Here is a 20,936-nt window from a genome sequence, read left to right as displayed (position 1 = left end):
AGGACTTGTGTTCTCCGGTCCCATTTCCACCTTCTTAAAAAAAAAGAAAGAAAAAGGCCAATCACAGAGGTTTTACTACTACTCAAAGCTGCGAACACGGTTTTGAGAAAGTGGAGCCGGGCCACTCCCGCAGCCGTAAAAGCAGCAGCAACTTAGCTGCCCAGGAGGAGGAAGGTTCCGGGACCGACTTCACGGCTGGAACTCCAAGGACCCGCTGCTGTAATTCAGGAGGGGGTCGGCACCGGGGACCGAGCTTCGTGGAGTCCACCATCGCGGTCCGAGGGGCGCTGCTGAGTGTGGCACGGAGCAAAGCAGTGTGTCTGCCTTGTGTGGCCGCGGGCACCAGGACGCCTCGTCACCCTAGGCGAGTAGGGGGGCTAGAGTGGGCCTGGAGGAGCAGACTGAGCTGCTTTTGCGATCCCTGGCGGCTGCTTGGGGACACGGCGTCCCCCGCAGACGAGTTGGTAGCCGCCGGTCGCGCTGCGGAGGTCGGGGGCGGAGAGGAGGCGGTGGCCGCCCCCACCGGGAGGGGCGCCCGGAGTGCGCGGTGCGCGGCCTCAGGGACTGGCTGGCTGCGGCGGCTGTGGCGGCTGCGGGGACCCCAGGGAGGGAGAGCGGTAGCGAGAGCCAGGCCCTAGGGCAGCGGGACCGGTGGAGAGAGCTGCGGCTACAGAGAAAGATGAGCTGGTGAGTGGCACTCTGGGCACAGATTTTCTTTGCTTCCCTTGCAGGCTGTAGGGACAAAAGCCTGGGCAGGGGTCGGTAGAGCCCGAACCGTACAACCCTAGGATACTTTTGCCCTCCTTATGCAAGATGATGTCGGGTGGAGGGCTCGTGGGTTCCGTGACGTCTCTACAGTGATTGAGGCGAAAAGGCAGGATTTAATTAAGCGTCCCCAAGGCAACTTTCGTGAAAACTCGCTTAGTCAGAGATCTGGACACCGGGGAAAGAGAGGGTCCACAGCTGGATCCTGAGGAGTATGGGACTCCTAGAGGACCTTCTGAATTAGGTTTCTAGCTGCACTTTGTTTCCAGAGTGAGGCTGCAGGGCGAACCTCCGGACCGGTATTCTCACCAGGAGCCCATGATTGCGATTCAGCTATAGTTTCCCTAAACGTAAATGGTATGGTGTTGTGTGTCCCTCCGCCCTTAATGATGGCAGCTACAAGTCCTGGGATCTTTTCGACCCTGTTTCACCAGGGGAGGAGCAGTAACTTTGCCCTAACTATCAGCACTTGAAGCACCAAGGACCTAGCTAACTCCCGCCACTGCCAGGAAATTAAAAGGCTGACGGGCTGTCCCTTCCCGGATTGGGATTTCCTGTTTGAAAAAGCTTTACAAGTCCAACCTCCTTCCAGCGGCTCCTCTTTTACCTTTCTCACTTAAAAGAGGGAAGACTCCTGCAGCCTTTTATGTGGACCGGCTAGGGCTGGAAATCCTTTAGCTCAACCCAACCCTCTTCCCTGGAAGTCTTCCTTTTGTGGTTCTGAAATTACTCGAGTTCTAGGATGCACAGCTAGCCATAGCCCGTCGCAGCTGTGAGGGGTCTAGAAGAGACATAAAATGTGAAGTCTGTTAGTATAAATATCTGCCAGCCGCATTTGCCTCCAGAATATGAATGTGTAATTTTCAATTATGATGTTTGTAACTAAGCTTCCAATGTGGGCTTAATTTGGACGTTTGAGACTTTTTTCTTTGGGCTTCAAACGTCTGAATTTAGTGGGATCCACCAAATATGGTTCACAGTTCCATAGGGTTAAACTTTTGCCCTTGGATCACTTGAATTCTTTGTTCCTGGTAGGATAGCAACAGAGTAGTTGGATTTCGGATAAATAAACCTTTAGAGTAGCCCCCTATTTTAACAGAATATGCCTAGTGCCATTGGCTTCAATTGTGTAAATATTTATTTGAATAAAGAGCTAAGGCTCTCTGAAATGAAACAGTTGTATCTTTCAAGGATCCTTTTTCGTATCTTGAATCTAGTTGCTTAAAAGGTTTTTATTTATTTATTTTTCCTGATAAATGTATTATGGAACTTCAATATGGCATATAATTAAGAAACTCTGTACAATGTCTCCAAACTCTGACAAAGGGAGGACAGTTGAGTTTTTGCTTTCAGCTAATGCAGCTTTTACTCCTGAAGCAGGGGAGTTTGCAAATCCTAGCTCTCTCACAAAAGGCAAAATGAGATGTTTGGTTAAGAGCCGTCATCACTGTAGTTAATTTTCAGGGTTCAGTCTGTTTCTCTGCAGCTGGCAGCTGCTGTTCTTTTGGGGTGAGAATGGCCATAAAAATGTCTGCTGGATCCTTTTGGGGCAAGCAAGAAATGCTAGATAAGATGATAGGCAAAGAGTCAACATATGTCTTCAATAGCTCAGCCCAAAGGTAACCACTATCTCTGGCATTCTCAGGAGAGAGAAGAGAAAGCCAAAGTTGATTTAATCAAACTCTGGTCTTCATGCCTTTCATGGGTGTTGAAGACTCTAAGCATGATGGGTTATGGAGTGCAATGAAGAAATCAAGTCCCAGAGCCCAGATAAGTTTTTGCATAGTTTTAAAAAGCAGCTGGGGTTGTGGGTATGATAACTGACCTTACAGGATGCTAAATTGCAGCCATTGGCAGAGAGGTAGTGCCCCAGGTGACAGGGAAAGAAAGGCAGGGACTTTACACATTTACACATACCTGTGCTTTATAATGTGCTGTTAAATCTCTCTGTGCTTACTCATTAGATGCAGGAATGCCATCCTTTTGAAACATAAACACCTTCTGAGTAGTTCTCAGGAAGAGGAAGTGGCATCTAGTCTGAAGGGAATGCTGGCACAATATTTTGATTATCACAGCTGATGGTAGGAAATTGCAACCAGTGTCCATTGAATAGAGATCTGCTGAATATCCTGCAGTGACTGGAACATACAGAACTATCTGGCCCTGTTCTCTAGAGCATTTCCCCAGGTCAGCAAGATGTTGGCAAATTAGGAACTTTAATTTAATTTGGATCCTCACAAAATTTACTTACTTAACTCTTGTTGCTCATGTCCCAGAAGTCTGTTCACCTGCAGTAGATCCTTCTGTCCTTGACATTAAGAGTCTTAATATACTGTGGGGGATGAAGGAACTTGTTGGGTTTCTTTGATGCTTTTGAATTGGCTTAAAGTTGAGTTTGAACACAAGGGAACCTGGGTGATTTAAGCTCAGTTCTCACTTTAAATAGGTGATATATCTTTAAAAGACTGGTAAGACCTTGAATGAATTAGTGGAAGACACAGCTCTAGTTAGAACCTGAGATTAGAGAATTTAATTGATATTTCAACAAGCTGAATTTAAAAACAAAATAACAAAAAACAAACAAACAAAAAAACCAACTGTACTTGACCCTTTGTGAGAGTTTAGCAATACCATTCTTCACAAGCAAATACACTCCTGGATGAGGGCAGTGATGTAAGCCTTGGCGACTATGGGACATATGTCTGGGTGTGTGTGACCTGTGACACCACTTCTGAGGCCTGCACTATCTTTTCCATGTCAAAGTGAGCAACAGATGGTCCTGCAGACACAGCAGATGCTGCCTTTGAATGCAGGTACAAAACAGAGCATCTTAGCTTCTCCTCTTTTGCTCTCTACTCTGTGTATCGGGATCAGAGCACATGAATGGATAGGGTTATCTTAGACAGAAGGGAAAAAAAGAAGCCTCCTGTGTGTGGAGGGGCAAAGATGCCTGGCATCTATGCAAATGAGCTTGATGGGTGGGTAGGTGGGAGAGATCCATAAACTGATGGGTGGGTATATACAATGTATTCAGTTGTATCAAGCTCAGATTAGAAATCTGAAGACAATTCAAGCTTGATTATTTGGGGCAAGCTGGGCAAAATAATTCTGGGAGTAAAAGGAACCTTAGAAATCTTCCCAGGCTGGTATGTAGCCCAGTTTGTAATATGCTTGCCTAGAATGCATGAAGCCCTAGATTTGGTTCCCAGAAACACAAAAGAAGCAGAGGTGGTGTATATAATTTCAGGAGGATAGGGAGTTCAAGGTCATACCTGACTGCTTGGCAAGCTTAAATCTGGACCAAATCAGACCCTATCTCACACAAATAAAACACTTGAGGTCTTATTTGCAGCTTGATAGATTCCTACCTGTAACTTCAGGATTAAGAGGCAGGGGTAGGAGGTATGCTATGAGTTCAAGACCAGTCTGTTGTCTTAGTTACTGTTCCATTGCTGTGAAGAGACATCAGGACCACAGCTACTCTGATAAAAGAAAGCATTTAGTTAGGTGGGTCAGCTACAGTTTCAGGGGGTTAGTTCATATCATGGGGGAAACTGATAAGTGTGGCCCTGGGGCAGGAGCTTTGTATCCTGATCTACAGGCAGAAGGCAGAGAGAGAAAGAGAGAGAGAACTGGGCCTGGAATTCTGAAACCTCAAAGACCACCCCCATCCATACACCTCCTTCACCAAGGCTGCATCTACTAATCATTCTCAAGTTCATCAACTACAGACTAGTATTTATGAGCATATATATATGTATATATATATGAGCTGGTTTCATTCACATGACCACAGTTATACAGTGAGTACTAGATCAGAGCTAGGCAGAGTGAGTGAGGCGCCCTCTCAAAAAAAAAAAAAAATTATCTCAAACCATTGCCCCAAGCCTTACATGGGACGTGGTAGTGACAGGACAGAACAAATCTGACTTCTGATTTCCAATGTATCTTGCACCATATAGTTTCTGCCATTCCATCTGTTTTCCTAAATGCTAAAGATTTGGTAGCAATACAAATTTATTGCTGATTATTTTTTGTTAGAGTCTACGAGGTATGATATTACTGAATGGCTCCATTTCGAGAAAGGAACCACCTCAATGAGTTCTTTTCATCTGTTGTTGATCTTTTGTTGCTTTGCTTCAGGGAAAGGGCTCATCGTGTAGCCCAGGTTGGCCTGGAACTTACTTTGTACCCCAGGCTTACCTCAAACTCTCCACGATACTGAAATCACAGGCATGAGATCTTCATGAGATCTTCAGTGAGCTTTTGGGTATCAGAAAAGTTGTGCCTGTATGGCTGTATCAGTCACAAATGGCAACACCCACTAACTGGTTTACGTGACTAGGGTTAGACAATGGGTCTGTGGTTGTGGATTCAAGGCAGGGTGATCCGTGTTCCTTCTGATCCTCTATCTCGAGGTTTGCTTGATACAGGAAAGGTCTTGGGGTGCCTTTCCTGGGGGAAGTCAGAGCTCCAAATGCTGTTAAGGGATGGTCTTATGTTGGCAACTAGCCAAGAGGTTCGTCTCAAAGGGAAGCATATGGAATCATTTAGGAATAACTCTGAACCGGCTGACTCCTAGGAGACCTGCCCCTTGCAGGCTCTTCACTAGAGGGAGGTAGCAACCCTTTCATTTTCACCTTCTACCTCATCATTCTTGGTACCTCTTCTCAGGCCATGATACCCTGCCATGATAGGAGGTCTTAGTAATTAAAATAAGAAATTTAGTGACTGGAAATATTTCCTAGGATTTGAAGAATATGTCTCTTGTCTTTTGAAAATAAATAAAGCCAAAAGGGGTAGTTCATGTTTTCAAGTCCCTTCAGTATAAAATTTAGTAAACAATCGTTTGTGTTTGTCTCATACAGGGATTTAATCTTCCAGGGGTTAATTTGCAAAATAGGTATGTCTGTGATGTTTAGGGATCTTTCTTACACATCGCTGAAAAACAGCTTTGTGTTGTCTCTTCTTTAAAGGCAAGCATTTTGAAGCATTCTGGCAATCGGTGGCCAGGGAGAGAAAGCCAAGTCAAAATCATTCCATGGAGGTGTGGGAATGCCAAGGACTTCAGAAGCTTGCTGGGACAAACACAAGACAATGGGCCAAATTGCATAGATGGTTTTAGTACATGTAAGAACTATTTCTTAAATGAGCGCAGTTGATTTTATTAGATGAAGGGGGTTTCTTATCCATACAAGCCGGTATTTAGTATTGCTACCTGAAACAGGCTCAGTGTTTTCTAAGACTTGCTGCTAAGCAGGTCAGTGCAAGCTGGTGTTTACCATCTTAGAGTGATTATTTGCACACTGCTGGTGACTTCTCCCCATAGGCAGTGTTATCGAGGAATTAGCCTACCAAATGACTGACGAAAAGGGGGAAGTTACATGTGTTCTCTAAGATTTGTTTCTTGACCTCTCCCCACCACCCCCACTGGTAAATTCAGAGTAGATAAAAGTGATGAGAACCAACTCCTTCATTCTTTTGACCAACTCAGATCCGGTGTGAATAGCCAAGAGGTGTTCAAAAGGGCTGGGAAGAGGTATCTGGCTGCCACATTGCTTGCATCATTGCTGAAGTAGGTTTTCAAAAACAACTTAAGACTTATTAAGGAAACTGCAAGACATAGGAATGCAGACAACTATTTCTTGTATATAATGCTGAAGCAGCTTCTATGCTGTACTGTGTTAACACAGTTCTGACCAGAACTCACTGTGTTGTACTGAGATGATTTACCATGCCCTTGGCATGCTGTGGGGAGCAGAGCTGGGGAAAGTTTTGCCCAGTTAGGTAGCTGCTATCTTATCACTAAAACATGCCTGTGTTCTGCGGTCATTTCCATTTCCTGCATTATGTAACAGGCACTCCTGGGTGATTTCACCAGGAATCTTGGGAGTACAGAGCCTTGGGGTGCAAGGAATGTCTAGTTCACTCTCAGCATTTCAAACATCGGCAAACCTCTGCTTCAGCAAGATGGAGACTGATAAACAACTTACTCCTATATTATTCCTCTTAGTTGGTGAACACAGAAAGAGGACCAACCTCCTGAGTTGTGTCCTTGGCAAGCTGTCCAGTGTTCTTTGTACTGGATTAGCCATTACAATAAAAATAACATCAGAAAATGACAATTTCCTTTATTAGGTCTTTTGGGCAGAGTTATTAAAAAAAATAGCATTGAGAGCCTGGAGAGATGGCTCAGCAGTCAAACATACTTGCTGCCTTTCTGGACAATCAAGTACCCATATCCCAGTACCCATACAAGTTGGTTCACATCTGCCTTCACTATGGCTCCAGCGGCTCTGACGCCCTCTTCTGGTCTCCTGAATCATGAGCACACAAGTCTTAGCTCTCTCTCTCTCTCTCTCTCTCTCTCTCTCTCTCTCTCTCTCTCTCTCTCTCTGTCTCTACCTCTCTCACCCTGCCTGTCTCTCTCTCTCACACACACACACACACAAATATACACATGCATACATGCATGCACACACATACACAAGTAAAAATAAAAGTAAAGGTTTTGAAAAAAAAACAACACTGATTAAAAATAAATTGAACTTAGTTCTTTACTGATCTTTATAGGGTCAAGTTTCCCCCCCTTTCTTGCAGTGAGGGGTTGAAAGGCAGGTTTTAGTAGAGAAAACAAGGGGTGTCTTCCAACACCCACCCTGCATAATCAACTGTTAAAAGTAATGAAGAAATCACATCCCCACTATAACTTTTTGCTTGTGGTTGTGAGCCTCACATTGATTTTTCTCCGGAAAAAAAAAAAAAACAAAAATCAACTAATTAAAGGGGGTGGTGTTGGGGAGGGGTGAGGTGCCTGGGTGTCTGCTTATGGCCTACATGTGGAAGCCAGGAAATAACTCTGAAGCTGCCTTCTGCCCTCTCTTCTTAACTTTACTACCAGCACTTTCACTCACTGAGCTCTCTCACTGGCCCACAGAGTGACATTTGCTCAACTGACCTCTTACAAGATAGTGTTGAATAAGATGAAATGGCCTTGTGATGTGGGTCCGGCTACATGTATGAGGCCATGCTCTGTGATGCTGTCCATGATGAAATCAACTATCCATGTATTTCTCAGAATGTATCTCTACTATTAAGAAGTACACAACCAGGAGCTGGAAAGATGGCTCAGTGGTTAAGATCACTAGCTGCTCTTCTAGAGGTCCTGAGTTCAATTCCCAGCAACCACATGGTGGCTCATAACCATCTGTAGTGGGATCTGATACCCTCTTCTGGGATAAAGGTGTACATGCAGATAGAGCACTCATAAAGTAAGTAAATAAATCTTTTAAAAAAAAAAAAAAAAGGGAAGTATATGGCCATCTTTTTAAAGCTTATCCACCTCAGTGTTTGGGTTAACACGGAAAATGTGACGGGGTAACTCAGTGGTTGAACATTGGTTGAGCATGCTTAAAGCCTTAGATATGATCTCTCAGCCCAGGGGTAGGGTGGTGTTAACAACATTCCAGCTGTGGAAGACATCGTTGACTTCCATTTGGTTCCTCTCCTAGAACCTACTTATTCTCTGACCATTGCCAGATCATAATATTGGGTAAATCATAAGCACTTCAGCCTGGGGAATGTTATTTAGAAAAATCACATATTATTCACATATATATTTCAATTAGTCGGGTTACAGGCAACAAAGGCAGGATGAAAAGGTCAGAGAATTTCAGTTTAAGTCCACAGACATGGCTTCAAGGTATGTCATAGAATGCCTATGTTCATATACTTTCTTGAAAGTAGCTTTGCTTGGAAGGGATGAGATGAGCACCTTTTCCTGACTGAAGGGGAAGAGTGCAGTCCATACACAGTGATGGCTTCTCTCTCCAGCTAACACCCCAGGACTCTCTACCTTTCCAGAGTCACTGCCCCCAGGATGATTCTACAATGGAGGAGGATTTGTCTGGGTTCATGGGGGACTTGGTCTAAATCACCTAAACCCGGGGTTGAATTGTACCCATGAGCAGGAAGAAGTAACTTTTGAAGATGTTTGATTTCATCTGGATGAATTCTAGAAATCTTTATCTTGAATGAAAATGATTTGGGGTTTCAGTGAAAGACCCTAAAATATGGGTCTGTGGCTTCCTAGCCAAAGAACTGCCCCATCTTCTGAGAATGAATAACAGAACTTTTGTTTATTATGTTTATTTATTTCTCTGTGTGAGGAGTTGGAGGAGGACATGAATGCCATGGCATACCTGTGAGGTCTAGAGAACAACCCACAGGAATTGGGAATTGATTTTCTCCTTCCACCCTGTGGTCCTGGAGATAATGTTCTTAGACTTGCCATTACGTGCCTTTCCCCACTGAACCATCTTGTCAGTCCAAGTAAGAGAATTGAAAAAAACCTACAAAGCATGTCAACCCCTTTCTCAGCATAAATATGCTAACATTTTTGTACTTTTTTTTTTTTTTTTTTTTTTGAGGCTGGAACTTTTTAGAATCCTGAAGGTTTGATGATAGTTTCTGTGGATATTTGTACATTTTAATTATCTGTTTTTATTGTTATTCTTTCTTCACTGTGTACTTTGTGGGTGTAGTGTGCTGCTTGTGATATGTTGTATGTGTGGCAAATGTTTGTGTTACACGTAGCCCTTTGTGTGGAGAATAAAGATGAACATCAACTGTCATCTTAAATGGCTCTCTACTTTTGGATCCCACTGAACCTGGCTGGAATTCATCCCTTCAAAGAGGTTTTCTGCACAGTGAGCTCTAGGAACCCCCTGTCTTCATCCCCTTCCACATCCTCTTCCCCTAGGGTTGCAGAATTGTACCACTGCCCAGCTTTCACATGGTTATTGGGATCTGAAGAGCAAGCTCTTAACCATATCGACTGAACCCTTTCCCCACCCCCTGTCTGCTTTTATTTTCATTATATAGTTCAGGCTTCCCTAGGAGCCTAGGCTGACAAAAATCTGAAGGTCCTCCTGCCTCTGATTCATCACCTCCTGCTCGTGGCAGTGGTTTTGACTTGGGCACAGATGTTGCTGAAATTTAGGTAATCTATCCAGCATTATCTTGTAAGAATCTTTAACAGAATGGCCTACTTATTTATAATCTTGACAGTGTATTTGCTTTCAGATTTCTCCTGGGTACTTTAAAAAGAAATGATGCTCTTTTGGAGAATTTGATTTAGTATAATAAGCTAGTTTTCATGCAAGCTGCTGAGACCCAATCCTTTTTTGTATAGTGAGCCATTATAATTTACATCAATACATATAGATTTTATTTTTATTTACTCTGGCTTCAATACATACATGCATACATACATACATACATACATACATACATACATATACATAATTTTACTTACTCTTATCTTTTTATCTTTTTGGAAAATATTTTATTGTGAAAAATTTAAACATACCCAACATGTAAAACACGTATTAAAAATGTACTATAGTAAGAGCTGTCTGTGATGATGTTAATTCCAAGTGTTAATCCCAATACTTGGAAGGCAGAGGCAAGCAGATCTCTATGAATTTGAGGCTGGCCTGGTCTACAAAACGAGTTCCAGTTCAGCCAGGGCTGTTACACCAAGAAACCCTGTCTTGAGAAAACAAAAATGAAATAAAAAGAATACTATAGTGAACCCAGCACCTAGAGCCTAGACATTTGTTAATTTGGTTTCATCTGGAGATCCCATTTTCCCTCAGAGTGTGTTCCAAACAACTAGGTTTTTATCCTTAAATATTTTACAGTGTGACTCTAAACAATTACGGTTTTAAAGAATATATCATTGCAGCTTTGAAAATAGCAATGCATTTGATTTTCAGACAGCATTCAAATTCTGGTTGTCTCAGACAATTTTTAAGCAAATGGATTGCTACACATAAGATGCAAACCATGTACATCCAATTCCATTTTGTTGGTATGTCTCTTGTGTCTTTTAACCTAGAATAGCTTTTTCATGACCAGATTTTTTCCCCCCATTGTGAGCGAACACATGCTTTTTGTTTTAGACTTTTCCCACACTATACCTTCCAGTGTTCTAGAATTTTGTGGTGAGATTTTGTTGCTGTTATTGTTTTTGAGACAGGCTGGCTTTGAACTTATGATCCTCTTGCCTCAGCCTTCCTTGCTGGGATTACAAGTGTGTGCTGCCAAGGTGGTCTTTACTGTTTTTAACACAGCACTCTTTTGGACAAGATTGTTTAACAGGTAAAGGTACTTGCAAGGTTATCCGCTGACTTCCCCATGCAGCCCGTGGAATGTGCACCATCCCAGCACATTCTGCTTGTACAAATACAAACAACAACAACAAAAACCATTCTTTTGTCCCTTGTGATTTCTATAATGAAAGACAGCATACTTCTAATTTGAATAATCTTGAATTTGAATTTGTTATACATTTATTCATTGGATGTATGTTATCTTTTTACATATTGCTGAAACTTCTTTAATAACTATTTAAACACACATATGAGTCTGATTGATAAAACTTATGTCTTGATAATTTAGGTTTGGCTTGGGTTTTTGCCAGTGGGAGGGAATCTTCAGTGACCCCGGTTTTCTGAGGCTGAGTCTGCTTTCTATCCCCCTCCCCCACTGCAGAGACTTATCACAGGAAGCAGCAGCCAAATTCCTTGGATAGTCTAAAGAATGCTATGAAGTTCCTGCAGGCAAGCATTTTATTGAAGGGACTAGCACAAAAACTCTTCTTTTAAAAAGTCCTATAATTGGTGCTGTAGCCCTGTGACCGCCTCTTCTAAACTTTCAAACATTCCCAGGAATTGATAAAACAGAACAATCCAGACTAAATAGCTTCTGAGCTGAGAAGGTACCTTATTGAAGTATGGTCACTGGTTGTTGACTTTGATCCCTGTAGACTCCTTCGGGGACCATCTTCAGTGTTGATGACAGAGTTGAGACTTTGGTACAACTAGGCAGCTAGGGGGGAGCTGGAAGGACTGGTCGCCTGAGGTTGGGCTCCTTTCTAGTGACTGGATGGAACTGAAATTCCTTTTTCCCTTGTGTCCTGGTCTCTTCTATGTGTATTCAGTGATGTCATTATCTCCCATCACTTTCCGTTCCTTTGTCTTCCTTGTAGACTCATGTGTAACCTTTTTCTCTTTCCGTAGTGATCATTCTTCTTTTAGATGGCTTTAGAAAATGATAAAGTTAAAAAAAAAAAAAAAAAAAAAAAAAAAAGGCTTCAGAAGCATCCTCTCTGCCTGTTACAACAAAGGCTTTGTGTATTTGAGGCTGCTGTGGATATGTGGACAATGAGTTCTTGTATGTATGTGTGTACACACTAAGGTTTACAGCTGTCTGTTGTAATAGGTCTTCTAGCATAAAACAAGACCTTTGTTCAGTCATTAAAAATATATTTCCCCCCTTGGAAATGCTTTTCTTAGATCTTTGAGAGACAATGAAGCCTCTTCTTTGGAAATCATCAACCTACTTATGTGAATCTAGTGATTTTGCCCAAACAGTTAGATCCTTGAGCAAAGAACATGATACAGAAGGAAAGGGTTGGAATCCATTTGTTGAAGAAAACAGAACAATTAGAGTACTATGTCTATAGCAGGGTAGTGCTGAAGAAGGCCTCTATTCCTAGCACTTGGGAGGCAGAGGCAGTTGAATCTCTGAGTTCGAGGCCAGCCTGGTCTACAGAGTGAGTTTCAGGACAGCCAGGATAACACAGAGAAACCCTGTCTTCAAAAGCAAAAACAACAACCAAGTATGTCTACAAACACAATTTGTCTTTTCATCCCCTGTCCTGAGATATATAATCCTAATTGTGGAGGAGAAGTTTGAAGGAATAGAGGTAAAATAGCCGGGATGAATGAGAAGCAAAGCCAAGTCCTATGGAGACTGAGACTGAGACAATGGGAAGGTCCGGGCTTTGTTGACTGTGGAAGAAGGCAGCACTATCAGAAGAGAGGGCCTGGGAGCATTTGCTGGGAGGGGGTGTTTGCAGATGGCGGTGGGGACATGTGGAGAGGGGAGGCTTGTTTGCAGAGGTAGAAGAGTCTGAGGAGGGTTCAGGGCCAAGAATAATTATGTGTAAAGTAGGAGGGCTTGTTTGCAGTCCATGCACTGAGAAGACCAAAGGTTTAATGGAGAACAAGGGATGTTTGGCAGCTTTTGCATTCTGAAAGGGGACGAGGGGAGAGAAGCAAGTGTTTGTTCCTGAGGCTTCTAATTAGTCCACTCTTCCTCACATTTTGATGGCATGAGGAGAGAGACAGGGAAGACTCTGTGTGCCTATTGTTCTCTCTTATAAAGCACAGGCCCTGTGTTTAAAATAGATTTTTTCAGCGTTTCCCTTCAGTCCTGTCAAAGTATCCCCCAGGCCCTATCAACTGCCATAGGTTGCCAGAGAAATACCCCACGGAACGCCAGTGAGGAATGGCTCTGCTTTTCAGGAACTTCTTAACTGGCCCTGAATTCAATTACATGTCATCAATACACACTTTAATCTTAACAGTGCCAAATCATAAACATCAGGGCTGACAGTTGAGCCTGCCTGTGGACCACCAGGGTGCTGGAGAGCCCTAAATACCAGGCATCAACCACTGTCTGCCAGAAAACACGCAGGAGCAGACCCCTCCCACCTCCCAGCTCCAGAGCTCTGGCAGGACACAGTATGGACTCAAGTCACTCTATTACGGACATTTTGGCCTACACCTTGCAGACTTTTAAAAGTTGGCTTTCCTAGAGTTGCTTCTGTTCACCAATGGTATGGCCCAGTTTCCACTTCTCTGTAGTCACCTCTGCAGTGTTTCTAGGACTAATTCCTGTTGTATCGGGTAATCCTCAGAAGTGCCTATGTCTCTCGTGTATATTGTAGGAATCCTCCAAAGCCACTTATTTGGCCAAAACCTGCTGGATGCTTGCACCTGTCAGCCAGACATTAAGTCCTCTTCTGCATTTGCAGTGCTGCAAGCAATTTGTTTTAAAAAGCTTGGCTTTCTGGGTATGCCTTCTTTAGCTGGAAACGACAATGCACACAGCCCTGGTGATGGCCTTGTTGTAACTTATGATTGAACAGTTACGATCTGAATGAGGTGAGCTTCATTGTCATCTGGAGTGAGTGGAACCGGAGAACTGTTTGAAAGAAACAGTTTAAACCATACTACAGAGAAGCGACTCTCTGAAGAAATGTTTCAGAGCGTTCCTCTAGACTGCTCGCTGAAGCAATTTTATCCTCTGGGGGAAAAGTGCTGTGCTTTTTCTGTACCGTCTTTCAAAAGACTACATCCTGACTTTGTGGCGTTTTTCTGATTGACAATAAGATGAATGTGTGTTTTAGGTGGTAAAATAACAAGAGGTCTGGAAGGATTAAATTTATGGATTGGAAAGTAAATGCAAACGTTTCAACACACATTAGCTTCTTTCCTGTTTAGACTTCCCCAAGTTGTCCTTTCTCTCAGATGGGCACCAGATGCATTCCTTCCGGCTCACAGGCCTTCTGTGGCTGTGTATGGAGGAGTGCGTGTAACCATCACATCCTTTGGGTCTGTTTTGCTTTCCCAATAACACAATGCAGGGATCTCAGAATTTCACTGAGACCTCATCTTTGTTCACATAGAGTGTTCAGGAAACTCCTAATAAACACAGCAGCATTGAGCATAAAGATGGCTGTAAACCCAGGATTTTCTTCAGCTCTTTTCTAATGTGTTTGCTACCTCTCATTTCTCTTGCTTAGGCTTTTTTGGTCGGGGGTGGGGGAGGTGGGGACAGTCCTTGCAGTCATTGTCTTTTCTGCTTTCCTCAAACCCAACTGTGGTCTCTGATACATTCTGCCTGCAGTCGTGTCCTCCAGTGCTTGGGGAATTAATCAACACATTCCCTCTTGGATCTCTACCTCTACCTCTGAGGCTCTTGTCCATGCCCTACTCCCCATTTTAAGTGCATTACTGGTTACTGACCTGCATTTCCTACTCATTTCCTATTTCCAGGCCTCTCCTCATGGTGTCACACCTCACATGAAGAACGCCCTGGAAGTAGGAAAGGAGAGAGGTGTCTGTGGCTATGGATGTCTCTCATGGAGCTAGAAAGAACATCTGTCGGGCATATTTCCTTTAGTGTTGAGTTGGTATTCAGGATTAAGAGATACTAAGTACAGGTAATCATACATACATTCAGCTAGGCACACAAACTCAGTTTCAAGAAAAATGAATGAATTCCATATCTGATGACATATCTTCAAAAGTAGTGTGTTTGTTATTTTTCATTGCCTTGCCAAAATACCTGGCAAGAATCCACTTAAGGAAGGATGGGTGTGTTCGGCTTGCCATTTGAGGGGATACAGTCCAGCAGGGTAAGGAAAGCATGGCAGGAGGAATGAGAAACTGCTGGTCACATTCGTCTGTAGTTAGGAAGCAGTAACACAGAAATGGGGCACCCAAAACCCTTCCCACAGGATCTTCTTCCCTACTGCCTGAAGGCCTGAAGGCCAAGCAGAGCCACTCCTGGTGACCGAGTGTTCAAACACAAGAATCTGATCGTGTTAAAAACAAGATGGGGCCAGGCAGTGACCACACACACCTTTAATCCTAGCAGGAGTCAGAGGCAGGTGGATCTCTGTGAGTTTGAGGTCAGTCTGGTTCACAAAGCGAATTCCAGAACAGCCAGGACTGTTACACAGAGAAACCCTATCTTCAAAAACAAAAACAATTCAAGAAATGTCTCAAAACAGACTGGTGCTGCCTTCAAGGTTGGAATTGGAAGTAACTGACAAGGGCATTGTCTGGGGACGATAGGCACTGGCCACAGGCAATGAAGGACTTGGTAAGAGCCAGGCAGCAGGAACAATATTTTAGGTATAACTTTAATACTTTATGAGATTTTTTTTTGCTGCTCTTTATAAATACACAATTTTAGGGTTGGGGAGATGGCTCAGCAGTTAGAGCACTGGATACTCTTCCAGGGATCCTGAGTCCAAGTCTCAGCAACCACACAGTAGCCCATAACCATCTGTAGTGAGATCTGGTGCCCTCTTCTGGCATGCAAGCATACATGTAGGCAAAATACTGTATAAAATAACTCTTAAAAAATACCCCATTTCAGCATATATCCACACAGAGCTTTGGAGGATAGTGAATCTAAGGCAGTGTTTCTTGGGGGGAAGACGGTAGCTCTGAATAGGCAATTCCAGGCACCACCTGGAAGTAAGCAGGGAAATTTTCCTGACCCCAGCCTTTGGGTAAGAAGTTCCATGCTGAGTTGCTTGTGTTTGCCCAGGGAATGTGAGGCAAAGCAAAGGGAATGAAGTCTTCCTCCTATGGCACGAGAGTGAGCAGTGGGCCTGATTGAAAAATGTTTTGAGTTTTTTGCCTATACAACAACGGGAGTTAGCAGTGCCCATAAGATAAAAATTCTAGACATAATCCTTTTCCACAAACATTAGTGTCCAAGGTTCCTGAGGGCTGGAGGAAAGCCTTAGCCCTGTATGTGCTTACTAACATCACAATGCATTGTTCCTTTGTTAATGTCTAAAATAGTTTCTGTCACTTAGAAATATAAGCCTTTTCAATTTCAGTGATAGTTTTAATTCAAGGGTACTTTCATAGATTAAAAGTTTAGGCCAATGCTTGCATCTAAGATCCAGAACATATACTTATTTTTGAAAAGAAAATATTTACTCAAGGAAGATAGTATCCTACTTTGTCCTTTGAGTGATGAGTAGAGTTTGGTTGGTAGACCAGAAGATGAAAAGTGTTTCTGTTAGAGAAAAGGGCTCGATGCCAAGGATAAACACAACACATTTAGGGTACAAAGGAAACTTGAAGAGTAGAGATTAAAAGTGTGTACCACTACCACCTAGCTTTTATAGCTAACTAGTATGGCTGCTGGGATTAGAGGTGTGTATCACACTGAGCGACCTCTGTAGCTTGTGGCTGGCTTTGCATCCTGAACCCTCAGGCAAGCTTTATTAAATCATAAATAATATATCCCCGCCATTCTTCTTTTTTGTCTAATATAAAAAGAATAAGGCTACAACTAACATAAGAAAAACTATATATAACAAGTTTATATAACATATACAGGCAATAACCACATTCTTGCTCCAAAAGAACCACGCTTTAGCCCTCACATGATGGATCAGTGTGTAACATATACCTTCTGTCAAGATGCGGATTTTGTTTCTTCAGGACTGAGCTGGTAATGAGTCTAGCAGAAACATCTAAAGGAAAAGCTATTGAATGTTGTTAGACCTATGAAAAACATTCAGGAAGCGGGTGATTTTCCAAAGACGAGAGCACTGAGGGAAAAATTGCCACCATTCCATACCAGCCTAAGCCTGAACCACCATTGCACTAGGGTTTTGTTTCCCTCAGACACTATTGTTGTTATCTTGAGTGACATATATCCCTGATGAGTAGCCCTTATTCAGCTTCTAGTACAGTTTCATATTTTTTTTTCATTTAAAACTTTCTCCCTTTCCCCTTTACAGGGTCCAGCAATATTATGGCAGAAGATAGCCACATGCAGAAGCAGCTGGAACTACAAAATGGTAGCTTAGAAGAAGGATTTGTGGTACAGTCCCAAGAGACCGAGCCCCAGAAGATGATGGAGAGCCTAAGCCCAAGGAAATATTCATCCAGTCTGAAGTTTAAAACCAATGGGGACTATTCTGGCTCATATTTAACCCTCTCACAGCCTGTGTCTACCAAGAGAAGCTCTGCTCCCTTGGGCCCCAGTATCAGGAGCAGCCCCTCCTTGGCCAAACTCCAGGGAAGCAAACAGTTTTGTGATGGAACCGAAAGAACCATTTCCATGAAACCTCCTATTTCGCTCCTCAGCTCTGCATCTTCCCTTGGTGGTTATCCACTCGGGAGAGCAGATTTGGATCAATATGCGGGTCGGGACAGTGAGAGGTCCTCCAGGCTCTCCGAGAAGCCTCCCTATTCCAGATACAGCTCTAGGAATAAATCACATGACAACGTCTACTTTCTTGGGGGACTGGAAGGAAGAAAAGCCTCTGGCTCACTCCTGGCCATGTGGAATGGAGGATCCTCCAGTGGTGCTGGCTTCGCACCCCCCAGCAGATCTGGGGCAGCGAGCATGCCTTCAAGCCCAAAGCAAGCTAGGAAAATGAACCTACAGGACAACTTGACACTTCAGCCCAGGTTAAGCAGGCACAAGGAGCCAGCCTCTGAGAACATCAGTGTAAGAACGAGGAAGTATTCGGGGAGCAGCCTGAATAATATGAGTGTCTACAGCCGATCACTTCCCAGGTTGTATAAAGCCACAGACAGCCAGATGTCGCCTCTCAGCTTGCCTCCAAGAAATTCCCTGGGCAATACCAAACGAGGTCAGTTAGGGGAAAGGGATCTACCTCATAGCATAGTGGACAATGACAATTACCTTAACTTTTCTTCTCTAAGCTCAGGGGCTTCACCCTATAAAACCTCTCTGTCAGAGGGAAATCCTTATGTAAGCTCCACCCTTAGCGTCCCTGCCAGCCCTCGAGTGGCTAGGAAGATGCTCCTGGCCTCCACCTCCTCAGATGACTTTGATAGGGCTTCCTACTCAGGGACCAGCCCAAGTCATTCCTTCATTTCCGGAGAACCAGACCGAGTGCTCATGTCCAGGAGGAACTTCTCTTGTGGATCTATGGAGTTTGATGATTCTGATCTGGAAAGTCTACGACAGTCCTCAGAGACTCCCCAGCCTGTTCTTCGAGAACGGAAGAGTAGCATCAGCTCCATCTCTGGCCGTGACAGTCTGATGGATTATCACCGACGACAGAGAGAGGAGAGACTTAGGGAGCAGGAGATGGAGCGCCTGGTAATCTTCCTCTTCTAACCTTACTCTTCACCTGGCTTGCATCCACAGGGTTGGAGACAGGCTCCAAGGGTGTAGGTAGGGGTATGGAATTTCCATGTGGACCAGCCAGCCGCTGCTGTCCATTCCATCTCTTGCTTTCTGTCCCATGTAACTCTTTCTTGTACTACATCCCACACCTATGGGCATTTTGAAGATCCCAAAGCTCACCAGAGCTGGAGCCTCATGTTTATTTAGTTGTTGTGCAGAATTCTAACAGTTTCTTCTCTCTCTCATCATCTTTCTTTCTTTCTTTCTTTTTTCTTTTTTCCTTTTTCTTTTTCATGTGCTAGGGATGGAATGCAAGGACTTGCACAACCATTAGAAATTCTGGGAGAAGCTAATGTCTAGTTGGGAATTTTGCTGAAATGATAGTGGTACTTATGGCATTAAACTCACTGGTAATGTACTTGAGACAGAAGTAGTCAGTGAGGCAATAAGGCAAGAATTTGTACAGCAAGTCATCTAGAATGGCGAAGGGTTTCCCCAGTCTCCACAATGCTCAGGTTTTCCCAACGCTGTTCACATAACCAGTCTCTCTTCAGCTATGCCCTCACTTCATACGGCATCACCTGAAAACACAAAACACACTGAGCTCACTCTCTTTTTCAATTTAAAATGAGTTTATGCTTAAAGTGAAAACATACTGAAAGTAAAAGAACAGCCATGGAAGGAAAGTCCCTCAACAGCCCCACTGATGAAGGAGTACATTCAAGGGTTAATTTTCCATTCTCTTTTAGTGGGTTATTTTAAAATGAGTTCATGTCAGAGACTGTTTTGCTTCTCTAGTGATTAATGACCTCCTTAATGAGAGAAAGTTATGATGGCATGGCAAAGCTGGTTTGCAAAAGTGTGAGGTTATCAGAAGTGTTTAATTGCTCAAAAGGGCATGTTGGAATAAGGTCTCTCAGTCACATGGAAATTACAAGAAAATGTGCATTATATGGACAGAAATCATCTACACTATGAAACATTTGTTTGACATTTCAGAACAAGAATCACATGTCACTCAAAGTTTTGGTAAGTTCATGTTCTTCCTAACTAAGAGTCGTGGATAAAAACACATATGCATACCCCTAGATAATTAAGTATTCATTGTGTATATCAGTTACACAGCACTCCAATATGACATTCCCTTTGTTGTCATAAATCATCACTAGATGATCACAACAAAGCATTGTGTCTAGGCTTGATCAATTGCCATAATTCAGAAACCCATTCAGTTAGCAAATAGATTCTTAGCACAGCCACTACTGTGCTAAGCAACTATTACTAATGAAGTCAGAGAATTAACTTTGGTAATTTACTATGGAATCTAGAAGTGCCTTTCCTGTGAATTTTATTCACTCTAGAGATCTTCCTTTAGTCTACATAATAACTCTTATATCATGAGATGGAAAATCAACCAGGAGCTTCGTTTGCTTTGAATGTCATGTAGCATATGTAAGTGCTGGTGAATTTCTCTGCCCTCCAGATTCTCCAAACCTAAGGCTCCTGGAAGTCCCAGTAGTGACTTTACTTGTTGCTTGCAAGGCTGGAACTCAATAAATCATGAACAAGATAAACTTCTTGATAATATTGTTAGGAATATTACTGGTAATCCCTTTTCCTTAATAATGCCTTGTTATCTTGTACAAAATGAGACTTATCTATTGCAAGTGACCTCACTGAATGCTCTTTCTATTACAAAATACATGAGATAAACACGTTATAAAGAAGCCGTGTCATTTTGACTTACAGTTTTGGATTCAGTTGCCCCATTGCTTCTGGGCAATGCCTCATGGCAGGGAGTATGTGGTGGAGCAAAGCTGTCCATCTCCTGGACAGGATGTGATGAAAAAGACACCAGGGTCCCCCAATCTCCTAGTGACACACTCCCAACAGTTAGAAGTTCTCTCTCTAGGTTCTATCTTTGAATTTCCATCAGTCCCAATCACTTTAAACACATGGACCTTTGGGATGCTTAAAATTGATTCTTTTGTATACTATAGGAAAATAAATAAATAAAAACTTTGCAAGGCTTTAATCCCAGCACTTGGAAGTCAGAGGCAGGCGGGTCTCAGTGAGTTTGAGGATAGCCAGGACTGTTATACAGAGAAAACTCAGTCCCCTGTCTCAAAGCAACAAAACAAAACCAAAACCAAACAAAGCATTAGCTCATTCCGAAATGGTATAATTTTGTCTTTTTAACTATATAAATGTAGATCTCCATTAGCATTAAGCCTGAAAATTACTTTTTATGGTACTAAAATTTTGTTCCAAAGGCTTTAGATGGAACATATTTTTATTGCTTTTTGTAAGCATCAGGTGAACTTCTTCAAAACCAGTCTCATTCCAGTGCGAACAACTGAATTTGAGTTTTACATCAATAGTGTATTTGTCATTCTTTA

The 20,936-nt window shown here is 42.9% G+C and overlaps 1 protein-coding gene across 8 annotated transcripts in view; it reads left to right on the top strand.

The window, feature by feature from the left end:
* Positions 1–608: 608 nt before the first annotated feature.
* Phldb2 (pleckstrin homology like domain family B member 2) overlaps positions 609–20,936 on the top strand; it is a 95,527-nt gene continuing 75,199 nt past the window's right edge. For all 8 annotated transcript variants that reach the window (XM_051191556.1, XM_051191554.1, XM_051191558.1 and 5 more), the window contains exons 1-2: positions 609–687; positions 17,174–18,510. In XM_051191556.1, coding sequence (XP_051047513.1) covers positions 17,188–18,510 — 1,323 coding nt within the window. In that variant the 5' untranslated portion in view covers positions 609–687; positions 17,174–17,187. The remainder of the gene's footprint in view (positions 688–17,173; positions 18,511–20,936) is intronic.

The sequence above is a fragment of the Phodopus roborovskii genome, unplaced genomic scaffold (assembly GCF_943737965.1).
Source record: "Phodopus roborovskii unplaced genomic scaffold, PHOROB, whole genome shotgun sequence".
NCBI classification, from domain to species: Eukaryota; Metazoa; Chordata; class Mammalia; order Rodentia; family Cricetidae; genus Phodopus; species Phodopus roborovskii.
Note: the sequence above shows the minus strand (reverse complement) of the source record. Positions and strands in the feature narration are given on the sequence as shown.